A 20,632-nucleotide genomic window follows, 5' to 3' on the forward strand; every position below is an offset into this window, starting at 1 on the left:
CTAGGTGCATAACGGCCCTAGTTCTGCAGGCTCCGGACCATGCTCTAACCAGACTAGGCGCATAACGGCCTCAGTTCTAGCCCTAATCCTAACCCTAATCAACAGATTCAATCTGATTCAAACCTCATTCTGTTGCAAAAACCAGGATCAGAGGGTTAGAAGACGCGCGACTGGTGCCTTGTCTATGATGGCGCTGACGCTGGCATGGACCTCGACTTCCATGGCTACACCGACGCTGACTGGGGCGGATGCAACGACACGTCCAAGTCTACCTCCGGCTTCGTGTTCATCTCAAGTCGGGGCGCCATTGGTTGGTCCAGCAAGCGGCAGTCCATGGTTTCTCTCTCTTCTACCGAGTCGGAGTACATTGGTCTAGCTAATGCTGGCCAGCATTTGGCGTGGCTCCGCTCATTCTTCGAGGAGTTGGGACGTCCGCAGGCCGGTGCCACCGAGCTTAGGTGCGACAACCGCGCGGCCATTATCCTCAGCCAGGATGCTCAGTTCCGGGCTCGGACCAAGCACATCCAGCGGAAGTACCACTACATCCGCGATGGGCTGGTTGCCACCGGCGAGTGCGTCGTCCTCTGGTACCCCACGGATGAGATGGTCGCGGACATCTTCACCAAGGCACTACCTCATGAGAAGCATCTCAAGTTCTGCCAAGGTATGGGTTTACGGCCAGACTCGAGTGGGAGTGTCAAAAGTAGGGTATAGAGGGGCGAGTCTGCCTCCTCCCATGGGTGGACGGTTTGCCTCGCGTCCACGCTTTTGGTCCGCCTTCCTATTCGGGAAGAACTTTCCCACGCCGCTCCGGGGGCGTCCGTATTTATCCTTACTGTACATCTCTTTTCCCTCAGTCGCTATTCCACTAGCAGGAAGACTGAGGGTATGTTATCTCACTTACTATACTCATACTATTTACTGACTGTACTTTAGTCTTGCGCGTCCTGCGCTTCTTTAGGTATGGATATCAGTCGCTATTCCACTAGCAGGAAGACTGAGGTCTTGCGCGTCCTGCGCTTCTTTAGCTCGTGAAATCGCCGGCTCAGCACGACTAGACTTCCCCTTACCTTTTTGTCTAATGCAGGTCACTAAACCAGCCAGTGTCCTCCACCCGTCTCCCGACATCGGTTTCACGATTTTTCATCGGTTTCACGATTTTTCATCGGTTTCGCCACTTTCGCGAAACCGATGTTCGCTTCACTCTTCAATCACTAAATTACTGACCAATTTAGTGATCTGCACAGCCACAGGGTTTGAAAACGACGTCGTTTTCAGGGATTATATATATAGACCTTTGTACTTCTCTCAGGCATCCCGGGAGAAATGACTGTCGAGGAGATCGTCGAGACCATCAAGTGGTTGCGCACGGACATGAACTACATGTACGGTGACCTCGACATCAAGGTATGTCAATAACTGTCATTCATCTTGGTCCTACTCATGCTATCGCAGGCGAGGAAGGTCAACCGCAACATGCCCTTCCAGTCCCCCTTCATCAAGCCAGTCATCGCGTCTGTCTGCTTCGGCCAGAGCAAGGCAAACCGCAACGCCACTCGTACCATGATCTCCCACCGCGAGATTTCTGTGACTATGTTTGCCCTTGTCGGAGCTGCGGTATGTCTTTGTTTGACCATACATCTCTCCATCATTGATGCTTTGTTCAGATTGAGAATGTTTTGAAGTCGTGGGGGAACGGTATCCCTAGTCCAGGCACGTTCACCGAGGAAGCCGGCCGCAAGAGGTTGGATCAAGGTCTTCGTATGATGCTTCGCCTGCTGACCGCTCTGCCAGCTATCTTCGCCACCGCTCGTCCTTCAACATGCTGCAGGCTAGTGCCCCGAGGTTCACGCGCAAGCTGCAGTATACGCTGCTTGTGACTATCCTGTACGCAAGCATGATTTACATATTGCTGCTTACTAATCTGTACTTCAGCCGCGACGCGGGCAAGAGCCACCTACTTGATGGGTATCTCACGCCCAGCCCAGGCCACCTGCAGGGTGTAGACTTCGAAGCCTTGGAGGCTTCTGTTGGGAGCGAGGAGGAGGACTTCGCGTAGTTGCTGTGTTATCTTTACCATATCTTGTGCTCGTCGCGAGCTTTTACTTCTCGCTAGCTTCGTCCCATTGTGTACTTTTATATACCGAATCTAGCCCTCGCCTACGTGCATCACTGTCTTACATGAGTGCCCTATACACGCCTCAGGAGAACGACAATGAGATATAGGACCTGTCGTGTCCTGAGGCTTTCGGAGGGAGCCTTAGGACATGAAGTCGAATAGGGGTGTACCTGAGTGCCCTCAACAACCTGGGCGCCCTCGATGCCCTCGTGCATCTCGGGGATGCCCGAGGGAGTCTTGAGACCCAGAGGCCGTTTTGGGATGCGGTGTGGCGGATTAGTCGACTGAACGCGTTAATTCGAGCAGGCATCCATCCGAATTAGCGCATCACATCCACTAATCCGAGTACCTGCGGTCAAGTCCCCCTAAGAGTGTTGACCAGGGCACGGATTAGCAGGTTTTGCGCCTTAATCCGAGGCCCAAAAAAAGTCGACCCCCTTGGAGTGGTAGGGACCTTGGAGTTACGGAACTACCCTTAGTTATGGGAATAAGAGGGATAGCCGCACAGAAATGTTACAGCGCCAACAACAGAATGCGTACGTGAAGTTCATGACGAGTTCTTGCCGAAATGCCGAAATGCCGGAATGCCAAGATCCTCGGCATTGACCAAACATTGCTCGGCATGCATCAAAAAACTTGAGGGACGCTTAGCAGAGCATCCACAAGCTTTCCCCCACGATATCTGACATGTCAATAGAGCTAGATGTTCCGGGCATGCTTGATTTTTCTGAGCTGATTCCATCGGGCCAAGCGTCACTGACAGCCTGTCGAAAAGAGGTTCGGTCCGACTCGACCGGTGTACAAACACAGTAATCCGAAAAGTGGTCGCGTTTCTGAAGCGTCGCAGCGCATAAAACGGTGGTTTATCCATTTCATTGCATTTCATTGCTAACCCACCAAAGTTGCCCAGCCGGCCTACAGCTCCGCGAGGCCACGAGCGGATTTCAAACATAGGCTGATGAGCTGATTCACGAGCCTAGTGTCGACATACATGACGAGGTAGGCACCTCGTGTGGTAGACCTACACGTAGCCGTATCTAGTAGTACCGAGAAAAGGAAAAAGAAGAAATAGTACAAGCGTACAAAGGAGCCTGAAGAGTGAGGGAAGAGTACCTGACTCTCACCTAGATCCCCACAGCCGACGCAGAGTCAACGACGTGCATAAGACATGCATAAAGAAGCTTTATGCACTGCCGGGCATTGTCGCGAGCACTGTGAGCATCCCTATTCTGCCAGACGTCTTAGGGGGTCAAGAGGCAGAGGGCTCGCCTTGAGGAGCGTGCCACTAGCGCCGATCACTTCGACGAAGGACTCGGTGGCATGGGCGAGGACGACCATCTCAACGACGAGGCAACCCGTCTTGGAGATTTCCTGCGCGCTATCACTGTGTGACCCCTGTACCTGCAAATACTAGATTCCTACAAGTCCCTTGAGCGGCGGGACCAGTCATGAGAGACGGTAGGACTCTGCCCGGGATGCTGGGACAACAGGCGGGGAGCGAGGACTGGGGGCGGAAAGGTAGGACAATCACCCTCCACGCAGGGACAACGCGCGGGACTCCGGGACTCTGAGCTAGGACGGTGGGATGCGCGCTGGGACTTGGAGAAACGTATGAAATATTATATTGGGTACAACATACACCAGAGATGCTCGCCGGGATTCCGGGATGCGCGCTGGGATAGTGGTACGCGGGCTGGGACTGGGGAGAGCGCTGCGGCAAGGCTGCGAGAGACGGCTGGGACTTGGAGCATTCCCTGTATCTTAGCTAAAACAACCGAGGCGGGATGTCCTAGCTAAGACACTGGTGAACCGTGTTGCACGGGTGACATTCGACAGATCGTCCGCGTGCTTCACGAAGGTGGGTTTTAGCTGAAAGAAGAAGATCGAGATGGGTTCAAGCAGGTCCATGAGCGCGAGCAGGATTGCGACCTTGACGTCCCCTGGCCGTATGCGTGTCAGTCGTGGTCAAAGCGAAGCGTACAGACACACACCTCTTCGCATGCATATCCTGAGAGGGCCGATCGAGGTGCCTCCTCATCGTGTACGCGAGCCAGAAGACGAGGCAGAAAAGCGACCAGAGGCCAGCGCGCTTCCAGCGGGAAGGCTGAGGCTGTACAGGGCGTACGCGCCGTTTTCGCCGAGAGTCATGCGTGACCTGCGCGTTATGTATAGGTACCTCGTCCAGCACCGCGCCATAGTCATCGGCGGGCGCGTCGTCCTCGACGACCTCGATGTGCGCCATGGCCGGGGAAGTGAAGAGCGGGATGTCGGCCCGGTGTCCGATGTGGCGGTCTCGCGTTTTTCACCTCAAGATCATCATCTCGACGCGTCTTCGTCCGCGATCGACGGGCGATACGACGAAGCATCACGCCGCCGACGACGACGAGCACTAAGCGCCCCTTTGCTCGCCTTCAGGCCATCGAACGAAAAGCGCGCAGGTCTCCCTCGCCCTCCGCCTCCGTTGCGGCTTGGCTAGCCCGTACCGACCCCGCACCGACCTCCCCGACCTCCCCCACCCCGATGGCCGACGACGGCTTTGGCTTTGGCAGCGCTGCTCCCATCGCTGACGATGACGAATCCTCTCCCTCGTCCCCAACCGCCCCGATCGACGTCCCGCCAGCCTCCCAAGCGCGCGCCGAGCTCCTGCATGCTCCCGTACCCAGACGCCGCGCTTTCCTAGCGCGTCTCACCCCCTCCGCCCTCGCCTACTACAACCTATCCGATGCGCTCACGCTCCTTGGCGTGCTCACACGCGTGCCCGAAGGAGAATCCGTGGGCCGCGCGCTCGTCGCCGCGGACGAAGCGCGAGCGGCAGAGGACCGCCTAGGCGTGCTCGAACATGCCGTCCATTGGCTCGCACACGAGGCAGGGAAAGCCAGCGCACCGGGAGATGCGCTCGTACTGCTCGGATGGGTGTGTACGCTGTGGGATCTGGCCCTAGCAAGAGGTGCGTGTGCGATACGTCTTTGTATTGCTCGATCACTGAAGTTTCCCTTCCTCATCATGTACAGGCACCACACCGACCTCCAGCCCCCTCCTCTCCGTGCACCTCACTACTGCCGCTGCCCTTCTCTCCACTGTGCTCGCCAGCGGCAAGCCGGGCGCTAAGCACGGTGCGATCACGCGAGTCAGGCGCGCGATGCGGAATGCGAAGGACGCCCTCCCTGACACGATCGATGCGCTGGTGTCCCTCGCAAGCGCGAAACCCTCGCTCGGCAAGAACGCTTCCGACCCCGCGACCCTCCTCCCCCTCCTCGGCGTTGCGGTTGGTGTCACCTTGAGACTCAAGCCCACTTCGGGAACCATCTCAGAAGCCCAGAAGACCGCGCTCACGACCCTATACACAACGCTCGTCCTCCTCTCGCGGACGCCTTTACCTCCCTACGTCCTCGACGCGTTTGACGACTGGGCTGCACACCTACTCGCTGATACCGACCTCGACAAGCTCGCGGACGCAGCAGACAAAGCACTCATGCGCGCACCAGAGGGGGCTACCGTAGGTGCGTGGATGAATCTCTGCTCGTTTTGTCGATGGTGTTGACTATTCCCTCCCACACAGCTCTCACCCGCTTGGTCAAGACGCACACGCATCCCGCGTCCATCCCGACGAACGACCCCGCGCCCTCCCGGCGTCAACTACCGCAAGCCTTCGTCAACAAGCTCCTGCCCGCGGTCGTGAACCTCGCGCGCGGCGTGGGTGCGTCGCATGCAGGGGATTTGATAGCTGCGCTTGTTGAAGGCAGTGCTTCGGAGGGTATGCGCATCTCTGTTTCCACGCTCGTGCACCTCCGCTTCCATGCTCGAGATCCGGCCAGTTTTATATCCCCAATGCTGACTGCTTAATAGGCTCTTCCAACGACACCGCCACGACCGCCCTCACGCAGCTGCTCGCGCTCCCGAAGGCGGGCAAGACGGCGGGCGCGGAGCACCGCGCGGCGCTGTATGCGATGGTGGGGAGGGTGGTGGGTGCGGGGGAGGGAAGTGAGGTGAGTGTCGGGCGGCCTTGCGTGCTGCGTCGAGCGAAGGGGGCCGGATGTGCAGGGAATGGTGGACATGTGATCGAACGATACGAAGAGGGAGGCGACTGTAGAAAGGCATCGCACGTCGCGGTATCGCTCACCTCCACCTCTTCCTTCGTCGTTGTGTAGATACTTCGCCTCTTCACTATTCCTTCTCCGAGTCGTGCACCCAGCTCTCCGCATTCGTCGCTTACTTGATTCGCACTACCACCGCTAACATCCTCCCCAGCCCGCCCTCCTCGCACTGCAAACCGGCCTCCCGCTCCTCGCGAAGGAGACGCACGATGCGCCACTCAACGCGCTCACGGCTGCCCTGCGAAGTGCGCTCACGGTAGTGCTACGAGGTATGTCCAGCATTCGTGTCTTCTTTTCTCACCCTCCTCGTCGTTTGCCTACATCTCTTCTTGTTCTCCTGCATCCTTGAGCTGACAAGCTGACACATCGTACTAGGCCCCGCGCCTCTCCCCAAGGACACTACGACGGCTCTCATTGCCCTTCTGGCGGACAAGAAGGAGACCATCCGACGCGCGGGTGTCGAGATTGCATGCGGAGCGGTGTGGGAAGCGGGCGAAAACAAGGTAAGCACCGGTGTCTTTGTCGTCTTCCCACTCAAAGGGTCGCCTCGAAGGCCCTACGATGTCGGATGTCTCATCGCGTACTCACGCTAGTCCCAGCCTTCCGCCACCCCCGCCCTCGCCGCGCTCCTCCCAACTCTCATCCCCGCCCTCCTCACGCTCCTCGCGGGCACGCATACGCCCGGAGAAGGGTGGCGCGCCGCAGCGGTGTTGCTGCGAGACGCGAAGGACGACAAGATACTGTCGGACCCCGCGCTAAGGGGCATGCTCGCGTCGACGTCGGCTTCCGCAACAACAGCTACCGCACCGCCGGCGAGCGGACGGTCGACGCCCGCTGCGGGCGGGAAGGCAGCCACGGGTGCAGCCAAGACGGGCGCGAAAGCTGGCGCGCCGTCGAAAACGAGCGCAGCGTCAAAAGGCGTAGGCGCGAAGGGCAAAGCGAGCCCAGCGCCCGCGGCAGCCGCAGGAAAGTTGACACCGGCGAAGAGCGCGCACCACGCGAGCTCGTTGGTCAACGAAAGAGTGTACGGGAAGGTTCTGCGAGAAGGTGAGTCTTTGACCTTGATCCTCACCATCTCCCGTTGCACGCAATTCTTCCTCGCCTCAAGGACGATCAATGCCGCCTTTCTTGACTTGCTGATTGACCGTCCTGCAGGCGCTCGGTCCGACCTCTCGTGGCTCGCCCGCGCCGGCGTCGCTGCGCTCGAGGCCTTCGCCGTCGAGGTATCATCGAAAGCGGACGTCAATCTCGCACCCCTCGGTACGATGCTCGCGCACCTGGCGACCCGGGCGGCGGATTATGGAGTGAGAGGGGAACTGAACGCGCTCGTGAGTGCAGCGGCCGGAAGGGTAGGCAAGGTGAGTGGCACGGCTACCCTCGTCGCATATCAGAGGGAGGCTTGAGGCGGTCCGCGCGAAGAAGCGGGTAAAGACGCGCGACAGGAGACATACATGAAGACTCCGCGGTTCGGAGATGGAGGACAGTACAGCTGACGTTGTGTCATCTCAGACGGTCAGCGCCGTTGTACGCGCAGGCGTGCTGGACCTCATCACCGAGGAAGAGGCGAAGGACAAGGAGAAGAGCGCCCCGGCAGCGAAAAAGACCGCAGAGGATGCCGAGGGAGCAAAGGCGGAGAAGCCTTTCCCGGTGGAGCGTTTGCGCGCGCTGGTCCTAGCGTCGGTGGCCTTTGGTGGTACGTGCTTCTGTCGTCTGCTTTCTCGATTGTGGACGAGCCATCCGCTGATACAATTTCTCAGACGCCGCTTCGCCGAAACTCAAGCATGAAGAGCTGTCTGCATGGATTGTCCCGGCGCACCACGAGCTCGTCTCTGGCCCAGCAGGCGGCAAGAACAAGACCTCGGCCTGGATTGGACTCTGTGGACGCGCGGGTGTGGACCCGAGGGAGGTCGTAGGTGCGTCCATCACGCCGTTTGGTGTGCCTCCTGCCGCGACCTATATGCCTTTTATCTACTCTTCTCGTCGATCGAGCTCCCGATCTAACTTTTTCGCAGACACCTCGCTTGACGCGCTGTTTACCTCCCTTCTCGAAGCCTCCACGACGTCGATCTCGACTGGACTACCCGCCGCTGCTGCACGCGCTGTCGCGACACTTGTCTTCGTCGCACCGGACACGGTGGTCCCGCGCGCGATTTCACAGGTCATCGTGGACTTGGATCCTGTACGTTCTCCTCATTAGGGCTCGTCACCTCGAGGAACTAACATTCTTCCAGTCAACGCTCGCAGCACTCACGAAGGACGATTTGGGAGCTTGGGCGACGCCTGCAGGGCAGTTGTACGCAGCGCCGAACTTCGAGGGCGATAAGTAAGCGAAGTTCGAATTGTGATCGGCAGTCTTTGAAAGACTCCCATCAGGCCGCAAGCAACCATCAAGGGGAAGGACGCCGAGCTCAGGAAATGGGAGGCCGAAGTTCGAAAGGAGCTCGGTAAGTAGCGCGCGCCAGTCTTTTCCATGGATGTACTAACGCAGATCGCAGGCAAAGGCGCCGCACCTACTCTCACGAAGGCACAGCAGGCGGCTGTACAAGCGCAGCTTGACCTTGAGGCGACCGCGCGAGCCAAGGTTGAGGGCGTCAAGGTCCAACTCGAGCGCGGCCTCGCGTGGGTGGAGGCTTGGGCGACGGTCGTGCGTAAACTAGTTTGGCCTGCTTTCGTTTACCTTGCTGACCCTCATGATGTGAACTAGGTATCCGCCGACGTCCCTGACGGAGACATCCGCGCGGCGTCGAAGGGTTACGTTAGTCGCGTCGCCCTTCTGCTGCTCAACGGCGTATTGAGTGGTCTGCGTACGGAAGAAGGCGTGCAGAGCACGGGAACGCGACTAGCTGGGAGCAAGGGAATCGAGGTTTACTTGGTAAGTATCGTGACCTTTCGTGCGATATGCCTTGCTCAACGTGTCGAAGCGCTTGTCCGAAGTGTGCTCCTCGCGTCTCGGGCCATTCGCGTCGACTGGCTTTGCTCGATGGGTCGGCGTTGCGACGCTTCGTGCATTCGATTGCGACGCGCTTCCGCGAGAACTTGCTGAAGAGCCCATTGGAGGTACGTAGCCATATCAGACAAAGAGACTGCACATTGACTTTAGCTGCAGCCCTCATCGCGCGGATGCTCTACCGACTGCGTTTCCTATCGGAGCAGGCGCCTCTTGATGCTGCGAGCTTCAGCTACGTCTTCCCGCTTATGCAGCGCGTCGTGGAGAGGGAGGCCATCACTGACGACGGCGGTCAGTATTAAGCGCAACGGAAGCACCACCGTGTACTCATTTTCCTTGTAGACGAGGCTGCCATTCGCGAGCAGTCCACTGAGCAGCTCACCCTCGCGTTGGATGCGTTGACGTTTCACGCTGCTTCCCTCTCCGATAGAGCATATCCACGCATTGGCGTCATATCGCTGCTCATCGAGATGGTCAGGAAGCAGTCGTCACTGAGAAGAGGCGCCGCGGAAACGCTGATAGCGGTAGGCGAGACGATCGCGGCTTCGGCGGAGGCCGAAGAGGAGTTGACGGGAATCGGTGCGCAAAATCGTAAGAGCCTTCGACTTACTCTAACACCGCCTTTCCAGAACCCTTCCCTCTCGCTTATGAGATCGCAACGCTGCTTTCAGGGACGCTCTCTGCGGAGGCGTATGCACGACAGGCATGTCTAAATGCTCTCGTTCCGTTCGATCTTACGGAGCTACGGGGCGGTACGGCACCGGAAGGCGGACTGGATGCCTCTGTCACTGGCGCGCAGTTTCCCGCGTCCTTTGAGGGTACCACAGCAACGCATGCGGGCGCAAATTCTCAAGTCATCGGTCAGTCGTTCCACCTAACTCGGACTATCTTCTAAAACGTCTCCGCAGCAAGTCCCTTCGACGCGTCGCTCGTCGGCGACAACTGGTCCCCTGCTCTCTGGCTCGCTTGCCATGACGTTGAGGACGAGAAGAACGTCGATCTTGCGAGAGGTATCTGGGAGGATAATGGGCTGGACGTGCCGGAATTGGGCGAAGCCTGGGTACGCGTCCACGTTGGATTCCTTGGCATGTACTACTCTTCGATTTGCTGTATAACATCCACTTACCATCCTCATATGCAGATTACACCGCTTCCTATGTGCGCAAGTCGGCCGCCGTCGCCTTGGCCGACGCTGTCTCCCTCAAGCCCGGTCCGACCAACACGAATGCGGTGGAAACGCTCGCTGTACTGAAGGAGTACTACCGCGAGAAAGCCCGCATTCTCGCTCCCGAGTTCGATCAATATGTGAGTGTATCGGCCTGCTTTCGAAAACGGAGCTCGTAGAATTGACGGTCGACAAGGGCATGGTCATTGCATCGTCGCTTGATCGAGCTGACCCGTGGCCTGCGCGCGAAGCTGTCGGACTTGCTTTTGCCCACCTTGCTCCTCACTTCCCGCTAGACGAAGTCGAACCGTTCTTCGGATTCCTTATCAGCGGCGCCGGACACGCAGGTACGGCTATGAATTACGATACGTCTTACGCATCACATTAACTATGCTCGCAGCCAAGGACGACAGGGAAGGCGACCCTCCTCTCGGAGATCGCGAGGCTGCCGTACGACGCGCCATGCTCGATGCAGGGGTGGCCGTCATCGATATACACGGCGGCGACGCGAAGATTCTCCCTCCCCTCATCGCAATGTTCGAGGCGCAGCTGGCCGCGGGTAGCGGTGGGACACCAGCGGGTTTGTCAATGCGGCTGTCCTCCTCCCAAAGTTCTGGCTGACAAGATTGTAGGCGATTATATTCAAGAATCTGTTGTTGTCCTATTCGGTCGCCTGGCGAGGCATCTGGACGCGTCTGATGCTCGCATCCCGACCGTGGTCGACAAACTTGTCGACGCGCTTTCAACGCCGGCGGAGCAAGTCCAAATCGCTGTCAGCGAATGTCTCGCGCCGCTGGTGGCTGGTATGGAGGAGTCAAAGGTGAGCGGACCCGGACGAGGTATCGCTGATATCTAACGTCGAGGTGTAGGTTACGTCTCTCATCGACCGCCTCTTCGACAATCTCTTCAATGCGCCCAAGTACGCCGTCCGCCGCGGTGCTGCGTATGGTCTTGCGGGAGCCGTGCGTGGCGCGGGGATCGGCGCGATGAAGAAGTATCAGATCATGGAGCGCATCAAGGCAGCGACGGAAGACAAGAAGCGCTACGAACCCCGGCAAGGCGCTATGTTTGCCACCGAGACCCTCGCCACCACGCTGGGTCGCCTCTTCGAGCCGTACATCACGCTCGTCCTCCCTCTTCTCCTGACTGAGTTCGGCGACGCCGTACCCGACGTACGCGAGGCTACCCAAGATGCGGCGAAGGTCATCATGTCGCGCTTGTCAGGGTATGGCGTCAAGCTCATCCTTCCCACGCTGCTCGAGGGCCTGGAGGAGAAGCAATGGCGCACGAAGAAGGGTAGTATCGAGCTCCTCGGTATGATGGCCTACTGCTCCCCTCGCCAGCTCAGTTTGAGCCTCCCTATCATCATCCCTCGTTTGACTGAGGTCTTGACGGACAGTCACGCCCAGGTGAGCTCGGTGGCAAACATGACCTGTGTTCTTCCGTCTAATCAACAATCGATCAGGTCCGTTCAGCTGCGAATAAGAGTCTCAAGATGTTCGGCGAGGTCATCAGCAACCCGGAGATTCAGAGCCTGGTTCCCGTCCTTCTGAAGGCGCTGGTTGATCCCGCCAAGACGCCCAACGCTCTCACAGGCCTGCTGAAGACTAGCTTCATGCATTACATCGATCACTCCTCGCTGGCCTTGGTGCGCACAACTCGATCATTCGGAAATGCATGCTGACATCCCGCTAGGTTATCCCCATCGTAGAGCGCGGCCTTAAAGAGCGCGGCGCGGAGACGAAGCGCAAAGCTGCTCAAATTGTCGGCAATCTTGCGTCGCTGACCGACACCAAAGACTTCGTACCGTACCTCAGCGCGCTCCTGCCCCTCGTCCACGTTGTACTTGCCGACCCAGTCCCCGAAGCTCGCGCGACTGCGGCAAAGGCCCTCGGTACACTCGTCGAACGACTTGGCGAATCCTACTTTCCAGACCTTGTCCCAGGCCTCCTCCGAACCCTCAAGACGGATACATCTGGCGTCGACCGTCAAGGTGCCGCGCAAGGTCTCTCTGAAGTTCTCTCCGGTCTCGGTATGGAGCGCATGGAAGGTCTACTACCCGATGTCATCGCGAACGCGCAGAGCCCGCGCGCGACCGTGCGCGAAGGCTTCATGTCGCTGCTCGTCTACCTCCCGGCCACCTTCGGCATGCGCTTCCAGCCTCATCTGCCCCGAATCATTGCTCCAATTCTCAGCGGCTTGGCGGATACGGAGGACTACGTTCGCGATGCTGCGATGCGCGCCGGTCGTATGGTAGTCACCAACTATGCGAACCGCGCGATAGACCTCTTGCTTCCGGAGCTCGAGCAGGGCATGTTCGATCCGGGCTGGCGTATTCGGGTATGGTCTCTCCCACGATCCAGGCGCATTTACTCATCTCTTGTCAGCAATCGTCTATCACTCTCGTCGGAGAACTACTGTTCAAGGTCTCCGGTATCTCAGGGAAGACGTCCGACTTTGACGAGGACGACACGGGCGAGGTGGAAGCCAATGTTGCCGAGTCCTCTCGTAAGGCGCTGGTCGAGGTACTTGGTCAAGAAAGGCGCGATCGCATCCTTTCCGCGCTGTACATCGTTCGGCAAGACAGCGTTCTCGTTGTCCGTACCTCGTCCATCCAGATCTGGAAGGCGCTCGTCCACAACACGCCAAGAACTGGTATGTCGTCTTGTCTTATGATCATGCAGGATTTTTATATGTCGCAGTTCGCGAGCTCCTGCCGGAGCTTGTCTCCCAACTCATCGTGCTCATCTCAAGCTCCGAATTCGATCAGCAGGACGTGAGTGCTCGGTAGCATAGTTGTCTTGCGCCTCTGACCCGCCATACCATAGGTTGCGAACCGTACCGTGGCCGAGACATGTCGGAAATTCGGCGAGCGATTCGTCGGCGAGATGTTGGCTATACTTCGCTCGAAGGTTCAGTCCACGGACGCGAGGACAAGGGAGGGCGTCAACTTGGTGCTCTGCGAGACGATGTGCGTGCTTTACTTGATATTATGTTCGCTGTCTCATCTTCTACAGGCTCAATTCCTCCGAGGCTCAACGCGAAGGCCACGAGGACGAGATCATCACGATGGTTCGCATGTCGCTCGTCGACGACGAGGCAAACGTACGGGCGGCAGCTGCCAAGGCGTTCGATGTTCTTCAAGAGCAAATGGGTGCGAAGGCGATCGACGAGACCATCCCGACGCTTCTCGAAGCGCTGCGTCAACCAGGGAAAGGTTCGGGCACCGCTCTGCAGGCGTTGCGAGAAGTCATGAATGTAAGTTGTCTGCATTGCTTGTTGCTTTAGTCGCATAACACAATACCAGGTCCGCGCCGCCACGGTCTTCCCCGTTCTCATCCCGACACTCACCGCCATACCGATGACGGTCTTCAATGCGCGCGCCCTCGCGGCTCTTGTCACGGTCGCTGGAAACGCTCTAAGCAAACGTCTGACCGTCATCATCCAAGCTCTTGTCCGCGTTCTTGAAGAGACACAAGACGACGAGCTGCGGGAAGCTGTCGACGAGGCATTGCGTGCACTTCTGTCGTCGATCAACGACCTGGAAGGCCTCAACACGGTCATGATGGTATTGCTGGACTGGTAAGTATACACCTTCTCAGTTCCATTCGCTTCTAACGGTACTGCAGGGCAAAAGCACCCGCACCGCGACGCCGAGTGAGCGGCTACGAATGCTTCGCGATGTTCTGCGACGTCTCCGAGCTCGATGCGTCCCTCTATCGAGTCGACTGGATACGGCAGCTGGTGTCCGGTTTGGAAGAACCTGACGTTCAGATCCACACCGCCGCTTGGAAGGCTCTCGACACCTTCGTCAAGTCTCTACCGAAGGACGAACTGGAGCCCTTGGTCGTTCCCCTTCGGCGAAGCATCGAGTCTACAGGTACCCCCGAACACCACGTCCCCGGCTTCAGCCTACCAAAGGGCGTTGCGCCCCTTGTCCCCATCATCATTGCAGGCCTCACTACCGGCAGCAACGAGCAGCGCGAAGCCGCCGCGTACGCCATCGGCGACCTCGTTGAGCGCACCGCCCCGGACGCCATCAAGCCTTTCGTCGTCCCCTTCACCGGGCCGCTCATTCGTGTCGCCACGCAAGCCACCGCATACCCGCCGGGTGTCAAGGTCGCGATCCTAACCGCACTCATGGTCATGCTTCAGCGCATCCCGGTCTTCGTGAAGCCGTTCTTCCCTCAGTTGCAGCGCACCTTCGTGAAGAGTGCGGGAGATCCGTCGAGTGTTGCTGTTCGTACACGTGCGGCAAAGGCGCTAGGTGCTCTCATGAAGCATCAGCCACGCGTGGACCCGGTCGTGACGGAGCTCATTGCGGGAGTCAAGGCCAGCGATGACCCTATCGGAGCGAGCCTAGTGCTCGCGCTGGCGGAGACGGTCAAGAGCGCCGGACCGAGCGTCGGTGACAAGATGCGCGAGGCCATTGTAGAGCTCGTTAGCGACGCGCTGCGTGATACGCATGACGGTGAGCTTCATGACTGCACGCGGCGCGAACGAAGGACTAACCATCTTTTCAGACCACTTCGCGCAAGCCATTGGTGCCGTGCTGCGCGCCGGATCCCTTCACTTCCCCGAAGCGTTCCGGGACGTCGTCGAGTGCGTCTCCCTCTGCCGGCCATCGTTGCTCTCATTGATCAACCTCTGCAGAACCTACCTCGTTTCCGACACCCCGCAGACGCTCATGTCGTCACATGTCATCTTGACAGTGGTCGAGGAGGACGAAGAAGACGAGTCGACGCACGGACAATTGAACCTCTTTCAAAAACTCGGTCTTCTGCTCGGCGTAGCGCAGAAGGCGATCGAAAGCGCAGGGAACGAACGGCCTGCCATTGCGCGGCCGGCAAGACTAGCGAGAGACATCATCAAGGAGATTGACGATGAGAGCTTATCAGGGTTGTTCTAGTGTAATGTATCATGTTTTGACTGCAAATGTATACTGCATCATCGCTCGGTATCCTCGAAAACGACGAGCACAGCGATACCTACGGGAGAGCGACTGCGATTTGCTCCTCCAAATATCTTGATATTTCAGGCGTAACAGCTATTAAAGGACGCCATATCGCACCTCCCTCGGCGACGACGAAGAGGCTATAGCATAGGCGAGTCAGCCCTTTTGTCTCTACCTCGGCGCAGGTAAGCTCTTCGCAACCGATGCAGTCGCGGTCCCAGACTGACGCCAATACAGGACCTACGCGCTAAAGCCATTTCGCTGGGAGGTAGTTTATTGAGCTCAATGTCGTCGTCAAACGCCGCGTCGCGCCGCCGAGAGGAGCGTCTCACGGAGCTGGGCTCGAAGGGTGCAAACCCACGTGTCACAGTGAGCTTGTCACTGTGACCGTCACATTGACAGCTTTCGACCGCCCTTCATCCACAGCGCTGAAGTTTTCCATCGGCAAGTCTATTCCCAGTTTACTTTCTCTCTGTCGAATCTGAATACACAGCGACAGCATCAATCTGGATGACGGACTCCGACAACGATCTACCGGCCTGTGGGGACGAGAACGCTTTCAACCAAAGACCTGCAGGCGCCGCATCCGACGTACACGCCCTGTCTGCCGCCCTCGCGCGCCTCCGCAATGTGATATTATCCACGCAGCCACCTCATCAGCTCCAAGTATCGATCAACCGCGTCTTGTGTATTCTACGCAAACAGCCATTTCGCATATTCGCCAGCACGCCACCTGGGGATATGCCACTTTCGGATTTCCTGGCATCACCTCAAGGCCGTGCCGTAAAATCTGCCATGCAGAGTATATCGACGATTCAACGCGTACAGTGCTTGAAGGAAGATCCTACCACAGCCGAGCGAGTCTCTGCTGTTTGGCCCGAGCTCCATGAGTGGCTCGACTGGCTCTCGCCGCTGTGCCCTGTAATGACCTACGACGATTCGCTATACGCTCGCGTTAAAGCGACAGACTTCGTACTCTCTACCATTCACGCCATCCTCTCTTTGCCTACCTCGCGCCTCCAGTGGGATATCTTTTTCAACCCCGCGAGAAGTTTACTCAGGCTCGCTCTCGATATCTATGTGCGCCTTGCGGATGTCTACGCCTTTGCGCTATTCATGACGCACCCCCACGCCGCCGGAACGTGTGCTGGACTCTTCCCCATTGTCCTCTCCCGCGCCACGGACGAGGGCCTCAAAGACGAGGTGGCCGCCGTCATACTCGCGGCGCTACACAATCGCCCGCGCCGTCTGTTCAAAATGGCGGGGCGCTACATCGAAGTGATCGATCCGCACACCCAATTCGCGTCACAGCAGTTGCAACTCCACCTGATGGGCGCACTGTGCCGTATGCCCGCGATGGAAGTGCATCGCTTTCCGCGTGTCGTCGTCACGAGTGTCGTCGGAATTGTTCGCGCGTTCGTCGGACGTCCCTCGCCCCAGTCGAGCTCAATAGCAGGCCCCTCTCCGGACGTGTTCCCGGTGCACGTCGCTTACGAGATTCTCGGCCTCTTCTGCAAGTACGACAAGCACGCGGCGATGATCGCCCTCGAAGAAGGTCTCGCGTCGCTGATGAATCAGGACCTTAAGCACACGCGGGAGAATGACATGGCGGTGCTCGTACAGTGCCTCGCCTGTACGCTCGTCTACCCCCGCGCCCTCGATCGCGTCAACGATCAGCTGCGTGGGTCTGGCGTCCCGCCAGACTCAGACTTGTACGCTCTTGCAAACTTTGCACAGCAGTACGACGACATTCGCGTCACGCTCGCTGCTCAGTGGGCGACTGCCGCGCGCTGCGCCGATGTGAAGGTGTGTTCTCGTCTCGGTCCTAAGTCTTGAGCCCGCTTGTCTGAATCCACCTGCAGTGCTCAAGTCCTTCCGATGCATCGCTTCACGCATGCCCTTGCGCCACCGCTCTCTACTGCTCCAAAGCGTGTCAGCGAAGTCACTGGAAGGCCGGGGGACATAGAAAATTATGCCCGCGCGCGCGCGAGCGCAGAGGTAAGCATTACACTACCTCCTCCTTTCATCCTTTTTGTTAACCCTACGCACACCCGCAGAGCCCCTATCCCCGCGCGGCCTGTACTTTCTAGGTCTTATCGTGCGAGACCATATCCTCGACGTACTGCCGAACATCCTGGCCCATATGAAGAACGAAAGCGCGAGCTCTGTGGCAATCGTTATGGACTTCGCGCACGCTACGCCTGAGTCCACCATGTATCGCGTCACTGAAGCTGCGGACAGTGACCCGCGCATCGAGGTATACACCGTTCATTTCTACTTCAGCAGGCAGACAATTATCTTCCGCCCTGCCGGCGCGCCGACCCCGCGCTTTCGACTGTTGACGGAGTTCTCGCTAGGTGAGCTCTACACTGCGATATGGATGCTCGTGTTAAGTACTCTCCAGACGAATGGCAGGTCGCTTCGTAATCCTGCTGCTTGTTACAATGGGCTTCCTCATGAAACACCCTGTATCAGAAGACATTCAATCTTATCTTGTCGAGCCTGCCTCTATCCGTTCGTCGCATGAGCAGAGGACACGACGAACCACAAGCGCCCGGAATGACCCAATTTGCCCAGGACAGTCTCTCGTCCTCGCGGTATGCGTGCGACTTATCGTTCCTCTGTACGCGCGACCATTTAGTCGACATTGTCATCCTGCATGGAATATCAGCGGCTCATCGAGAACGACGCTTGTCAAACACGACTTCAAACATGTACGCCAGCCCACGCACACTTAGATTATGGGCGCTTGTTTGCACTTGCTTTCTAGGTTCTATTCAATCAGATCAACATGCCGTAAACGCCTGTTCATTTCTCCCATCACGAGCTTCTTGGCTGAGGATGGACTGGGATCCGGCACCAGTCGTTCCTCCCCGTTTCCGAGCCGATAAGCCATCGGCTTACACGCCAGGCCTCGCACCAGCGCCCGGTGAGCTGTCTCCGGGACCCGAGGATCCTTCCCCTACGATGGAGACGCAGCAGAAGTACGTGTCACCTTCCCTCCTTGGTCATCTTCAGGTGCTCAGTCTCGCGCATCAAGCGAGCAATCCTCCCAGGTCAGCACCGACGGCGCGTCCGTAGTGGATGAGAACATGGATGTCCAATATACGGACGTATCGATGCACGCGTCCAGGTACTTGCGAGCGTAGACTCAATCTCATTCGTTCGACCTCTAACGTCGATCACCAGCGAGTCCTCAACACGCCACACGCACCACCAGACTTCTCCGTACCTCGAAAGCGAAAATGGGGCAGTAAAAAGCGAGGAAACTAACGATCCATACATTGTACGTCCTGCGTCCACCCGCGCGGGCGTCGTTGATGACAGACAGGAATCTACGCCTTTGAAGATGCGCGATCAGTCTTCTGCGACAATCAAGCGAGAGGCGACGCCCCGCGAATATGAGTATCACGATAGCGAGACAAACAGCTCGCGGCCTAAGAGGACCAGTTCTGGACAAACATCGCTACAGGGACTCGATATGCCTGCGCTGCTGGACGCAATTGCGGCGTTGACAGTCAACCTTCAGGCTTTTAACGAGCATCTCCGGCTGGTCCCTGATGTTATCGCTGAGTTTCGTCAGAGCAGTGCGATTATGGCTATGCTGACTGCTGAACTATCTAATGGTACAGCACGCAGCCCCGAGTTCTAGTAATGGAAAAGGAGTTGCATGAGTCACAGTCATTAGTGAAGCACCACTTACCTGCAAGGAGTCCATCAAGGCCACGCTCACGTCCGCACCATATACCGAGCGCGGCGCCATACGAGGTAATTCCGCCCTCCGAACTCACCCTTCCTCAACACCACCCGACGCATCTCCCCCTTGTCCTCCCCAACTCAGATCTCTTTTGCTTCTCATCCCACCGATTGAGAGGACGGATGTGGTGCGTGAGTGTCAGAGGGACGCGATCGCATCGCTAGGCGCGAAACCCATTTGCCCTCCCCTGTCATTGTCTCGTCCTTTCCCTCCCCATCCCCTATCTCTCCTCCCTTGCCTCCTCCCTCCTACCTTCCGTTGCGCGCTCCCTTCCCCTACCTCGCCCTATCCGCCTTTTTCAACCCTTTATCTCCTTCAGCTCCCACCTTCGATCCGAACGTGACCATAAGCGTGATCCCCGCTCCCTCCCTGACCGCTCTCCCCTCTTCGGATCCGCACTCCACCGCCTGTACATCCCACTTCCTGACGACCCTCCCCACATCCATTCCTCATCTGTTCTGTTTCTCCCCTTCCTCATCCGTCTCTCCCTCCCCTCCCAAGTCGAGAGGGTCACCGCTCCCTTTTTCCCCCCTCCCTTCCAGCGCTCGAGGAGCCACCGCTTCGAGAGGCCGGGTCGTCTCTCGTCCTCGCGCCTCTCCTCAAATCGAGAAGCCGTAGCGAGCGGACCCTCGCTCCTACCTCATCCCCGTCCCCGCGCCCTCGAGAGCTGAAGCCGTGAAACCGACCACCATGGAGAAGGCTAACAAGCGACAACCCTGACGAGCGTCGAGTGCTTCACCCTCCTCCTCCGTCCGCCTCGAGCGGTTGTACGGCGCCCCTCTCTTCCCTCCCGCCAACTCCCCCAACTCCCCTGAACCTCTTTCCTCCCCTTCTCCCTCCCTCCTCAGCTCATTCCTGTCTAGCCGCCTCAACTCTCGTCCCCGCTCCCTCTTCTCACCTCCTCGCCCTCCGAGTCAAAGGCGCAACAGCGCGACCTCCCTATCGATCGAAGACGAGCTATCCCCGCGACCAAAGCGGGGAGTAAACGCAACCCCTGCAAGGAGAATGGGGCGGATGAAAGAGGAGAGTCGCAGATGCTCCCTTGCTCCCCTCGATATCTCCGAGGAAACTCCCCGAACTGTCCAGAAAGCTCCTCGAACGCTCAAAGGAAGCTTCCCGAGCTCTCATAGGGAGCAGACCGACCTCACATGAGGACCGCTACAAGAAGAGCGGCCCTCTCGTGCCATACGCGCTCGCCTTATAAGCGCTCGCTTTCATACGCACTCACTTTCATACACGCTCGCTTTCATACACGCTCGCTTTCATACGCACTCGCTTTCGTACTCCGCTCGTATAGTATAGAGACTGCGCAGAAACGATCGCATCCACGAGTCGAAGGAACGTCCTCATCCAGAAGCCGTGGCGACCACCAGGAATCCACGAGTCGTAGCGACCACCAAGCGTCCAGAAGTCGTCGCTCCCACCAGTTGTCGGGACTGCAGACGCGCCTTCACCCAGTCGTCGCGAGTGGAGAACGATGGTCGCTAAGAATGGGGGAAGGTAAGGGTGACCGCCGAGTATGGGAGCAGGGTGGCCGCCGAGTAGGGAAAAATGGTGGCCGCGGAGGATGGGGGAAGGGTGGCCGCGGAGAATGGG

The 20,632-nt window shown here is 58.1% G+C and overlaps 4 protein-coding genes across 4 annotated transcripts; 3 read left to right on the top strand and 1 right to left on the bottom strand.

Annotated features, from left to right (window-relative positions):
- Positions 1-1,326: 1,326 nt before the first annotated feature.
- Positions 1,327-2,059, top strand: SCHCODRAFT_02678071 (uncharacterized protein; the record flags this gene model as incomplete). Its single annotated transcript, XM_050346722.1, has 5 exons — positions 1,327-1,407; positions 1,456-1,617; positions 1,668-1,744; positions 1,795-1,887; positions 1,936-2,059. 5 exons carry the CDS (start codon positions 1,327-1,329, stop codon positions 2,057-2,059), a joined length of 537 nt encoding a protein of 178 aa, XP_050199841.1.
- Positions 2,060-3,343: 1,284 nt separating this feature from the next.
- Positions 3,344-4,361, bottom strand: SCHCODRAFT_02577572 (uncharacterized protein; the record flags this gene model as incomplete). The annotated part of the gene is made up of 4 exons (XM_003031940.1): positions 3,344-3,520; positions 3,759-3,884; positions 3,920-4,059; positions 4,109-4,361. 4 exons carry the CDS (start codon positions 4,359-4,361, stop codon positions 3,344-3,346), a joined length of 696 nt encoding a protein of 231 aa, XP_003031986.1.
- Positions 4,362-9,333: 4,972 nt separating this feature from the next.
- Positions 9,334-15,234, top strand: SCHCODRAFT_02502787 (ARM repeat-containing protein; the record flags this gene model as incomplete). The annotated part of the gene is made up of 19 exons (XM_050343138.1): positions 9,334-9,451; positions 9,503-9,739; positions 9,790-10,020; positions 10,069-10,269; positions 10,302-10,465; positions 10,522-10,672; positions 10,726-10,905; positions 10,958-11,145; positions 11,195-11,734; positions 11,791-11,973; positions 12,021-12,665; positions 12,713-12,980; positions 13,028-13,101; positions 13,154-13,296; positions 13,343-13,583; positions 13,633-13,907; positions 13,955-14,796; positions 14,849-14,927; positions 14,979-15,234. The coding sequence occupies 19 exons, from the start codon at positions 9,334-9,336 to the stop codon at positions 15,232-15,234; spliced, it is 5,016 nt and encodes a 1,671-aa protein (XP_050199842.1).
- Positions 15,235-15,692: 458 nt separating this feature from the next.
- On the top strand, positions 15,693-20,166 carry SCHCODRAFT_01194455 (uncharacterized protein; the record flags this gene model as incomplete). The annotated part of the gene is made up of 13 exons (XM_003032389.3): positions 15,693-15,723; positions 15,779-17,085; positions 17,142-17,277; positions 17,337-17,636; positions 17,695-17,793; positions 17,857-17,876; positions 17,951-17,993; positions 18,050-18,263; positions 18,320-18,412; positions 18,469-18,565; positions 18,611-18,905; positions 18,961-19,163; positions 19,900-20,166. Exons 2-13 carry the CDS (start codon positions 15,790-15,792, stop codon positions 20,164-20,166), a joined length of 3,063 nt encoding a protein of 1,020 aa, XP_003032435.1. The 5' UTR covers positions 15,693-15,723; positions 15,779-15,789.
- Between the last annotated feature and the right edge of the window lie 466 nt (positions 20,167-20,632).

Source organism: Schizophyllum commune (assembly GCF_000143185.2).
Source record: "Schizophyllum commune H4-8 unplaced genomic scaffold SCHCOscaffold_6, whole genome shotgun sequence".
Lineage (NCBI taxonomy): Eukaryota > Fungi > Basidiomycota > Agaricomycetes > Agaricales > Schizophyllaceae > Schizophyllum > Schizophyllum commune.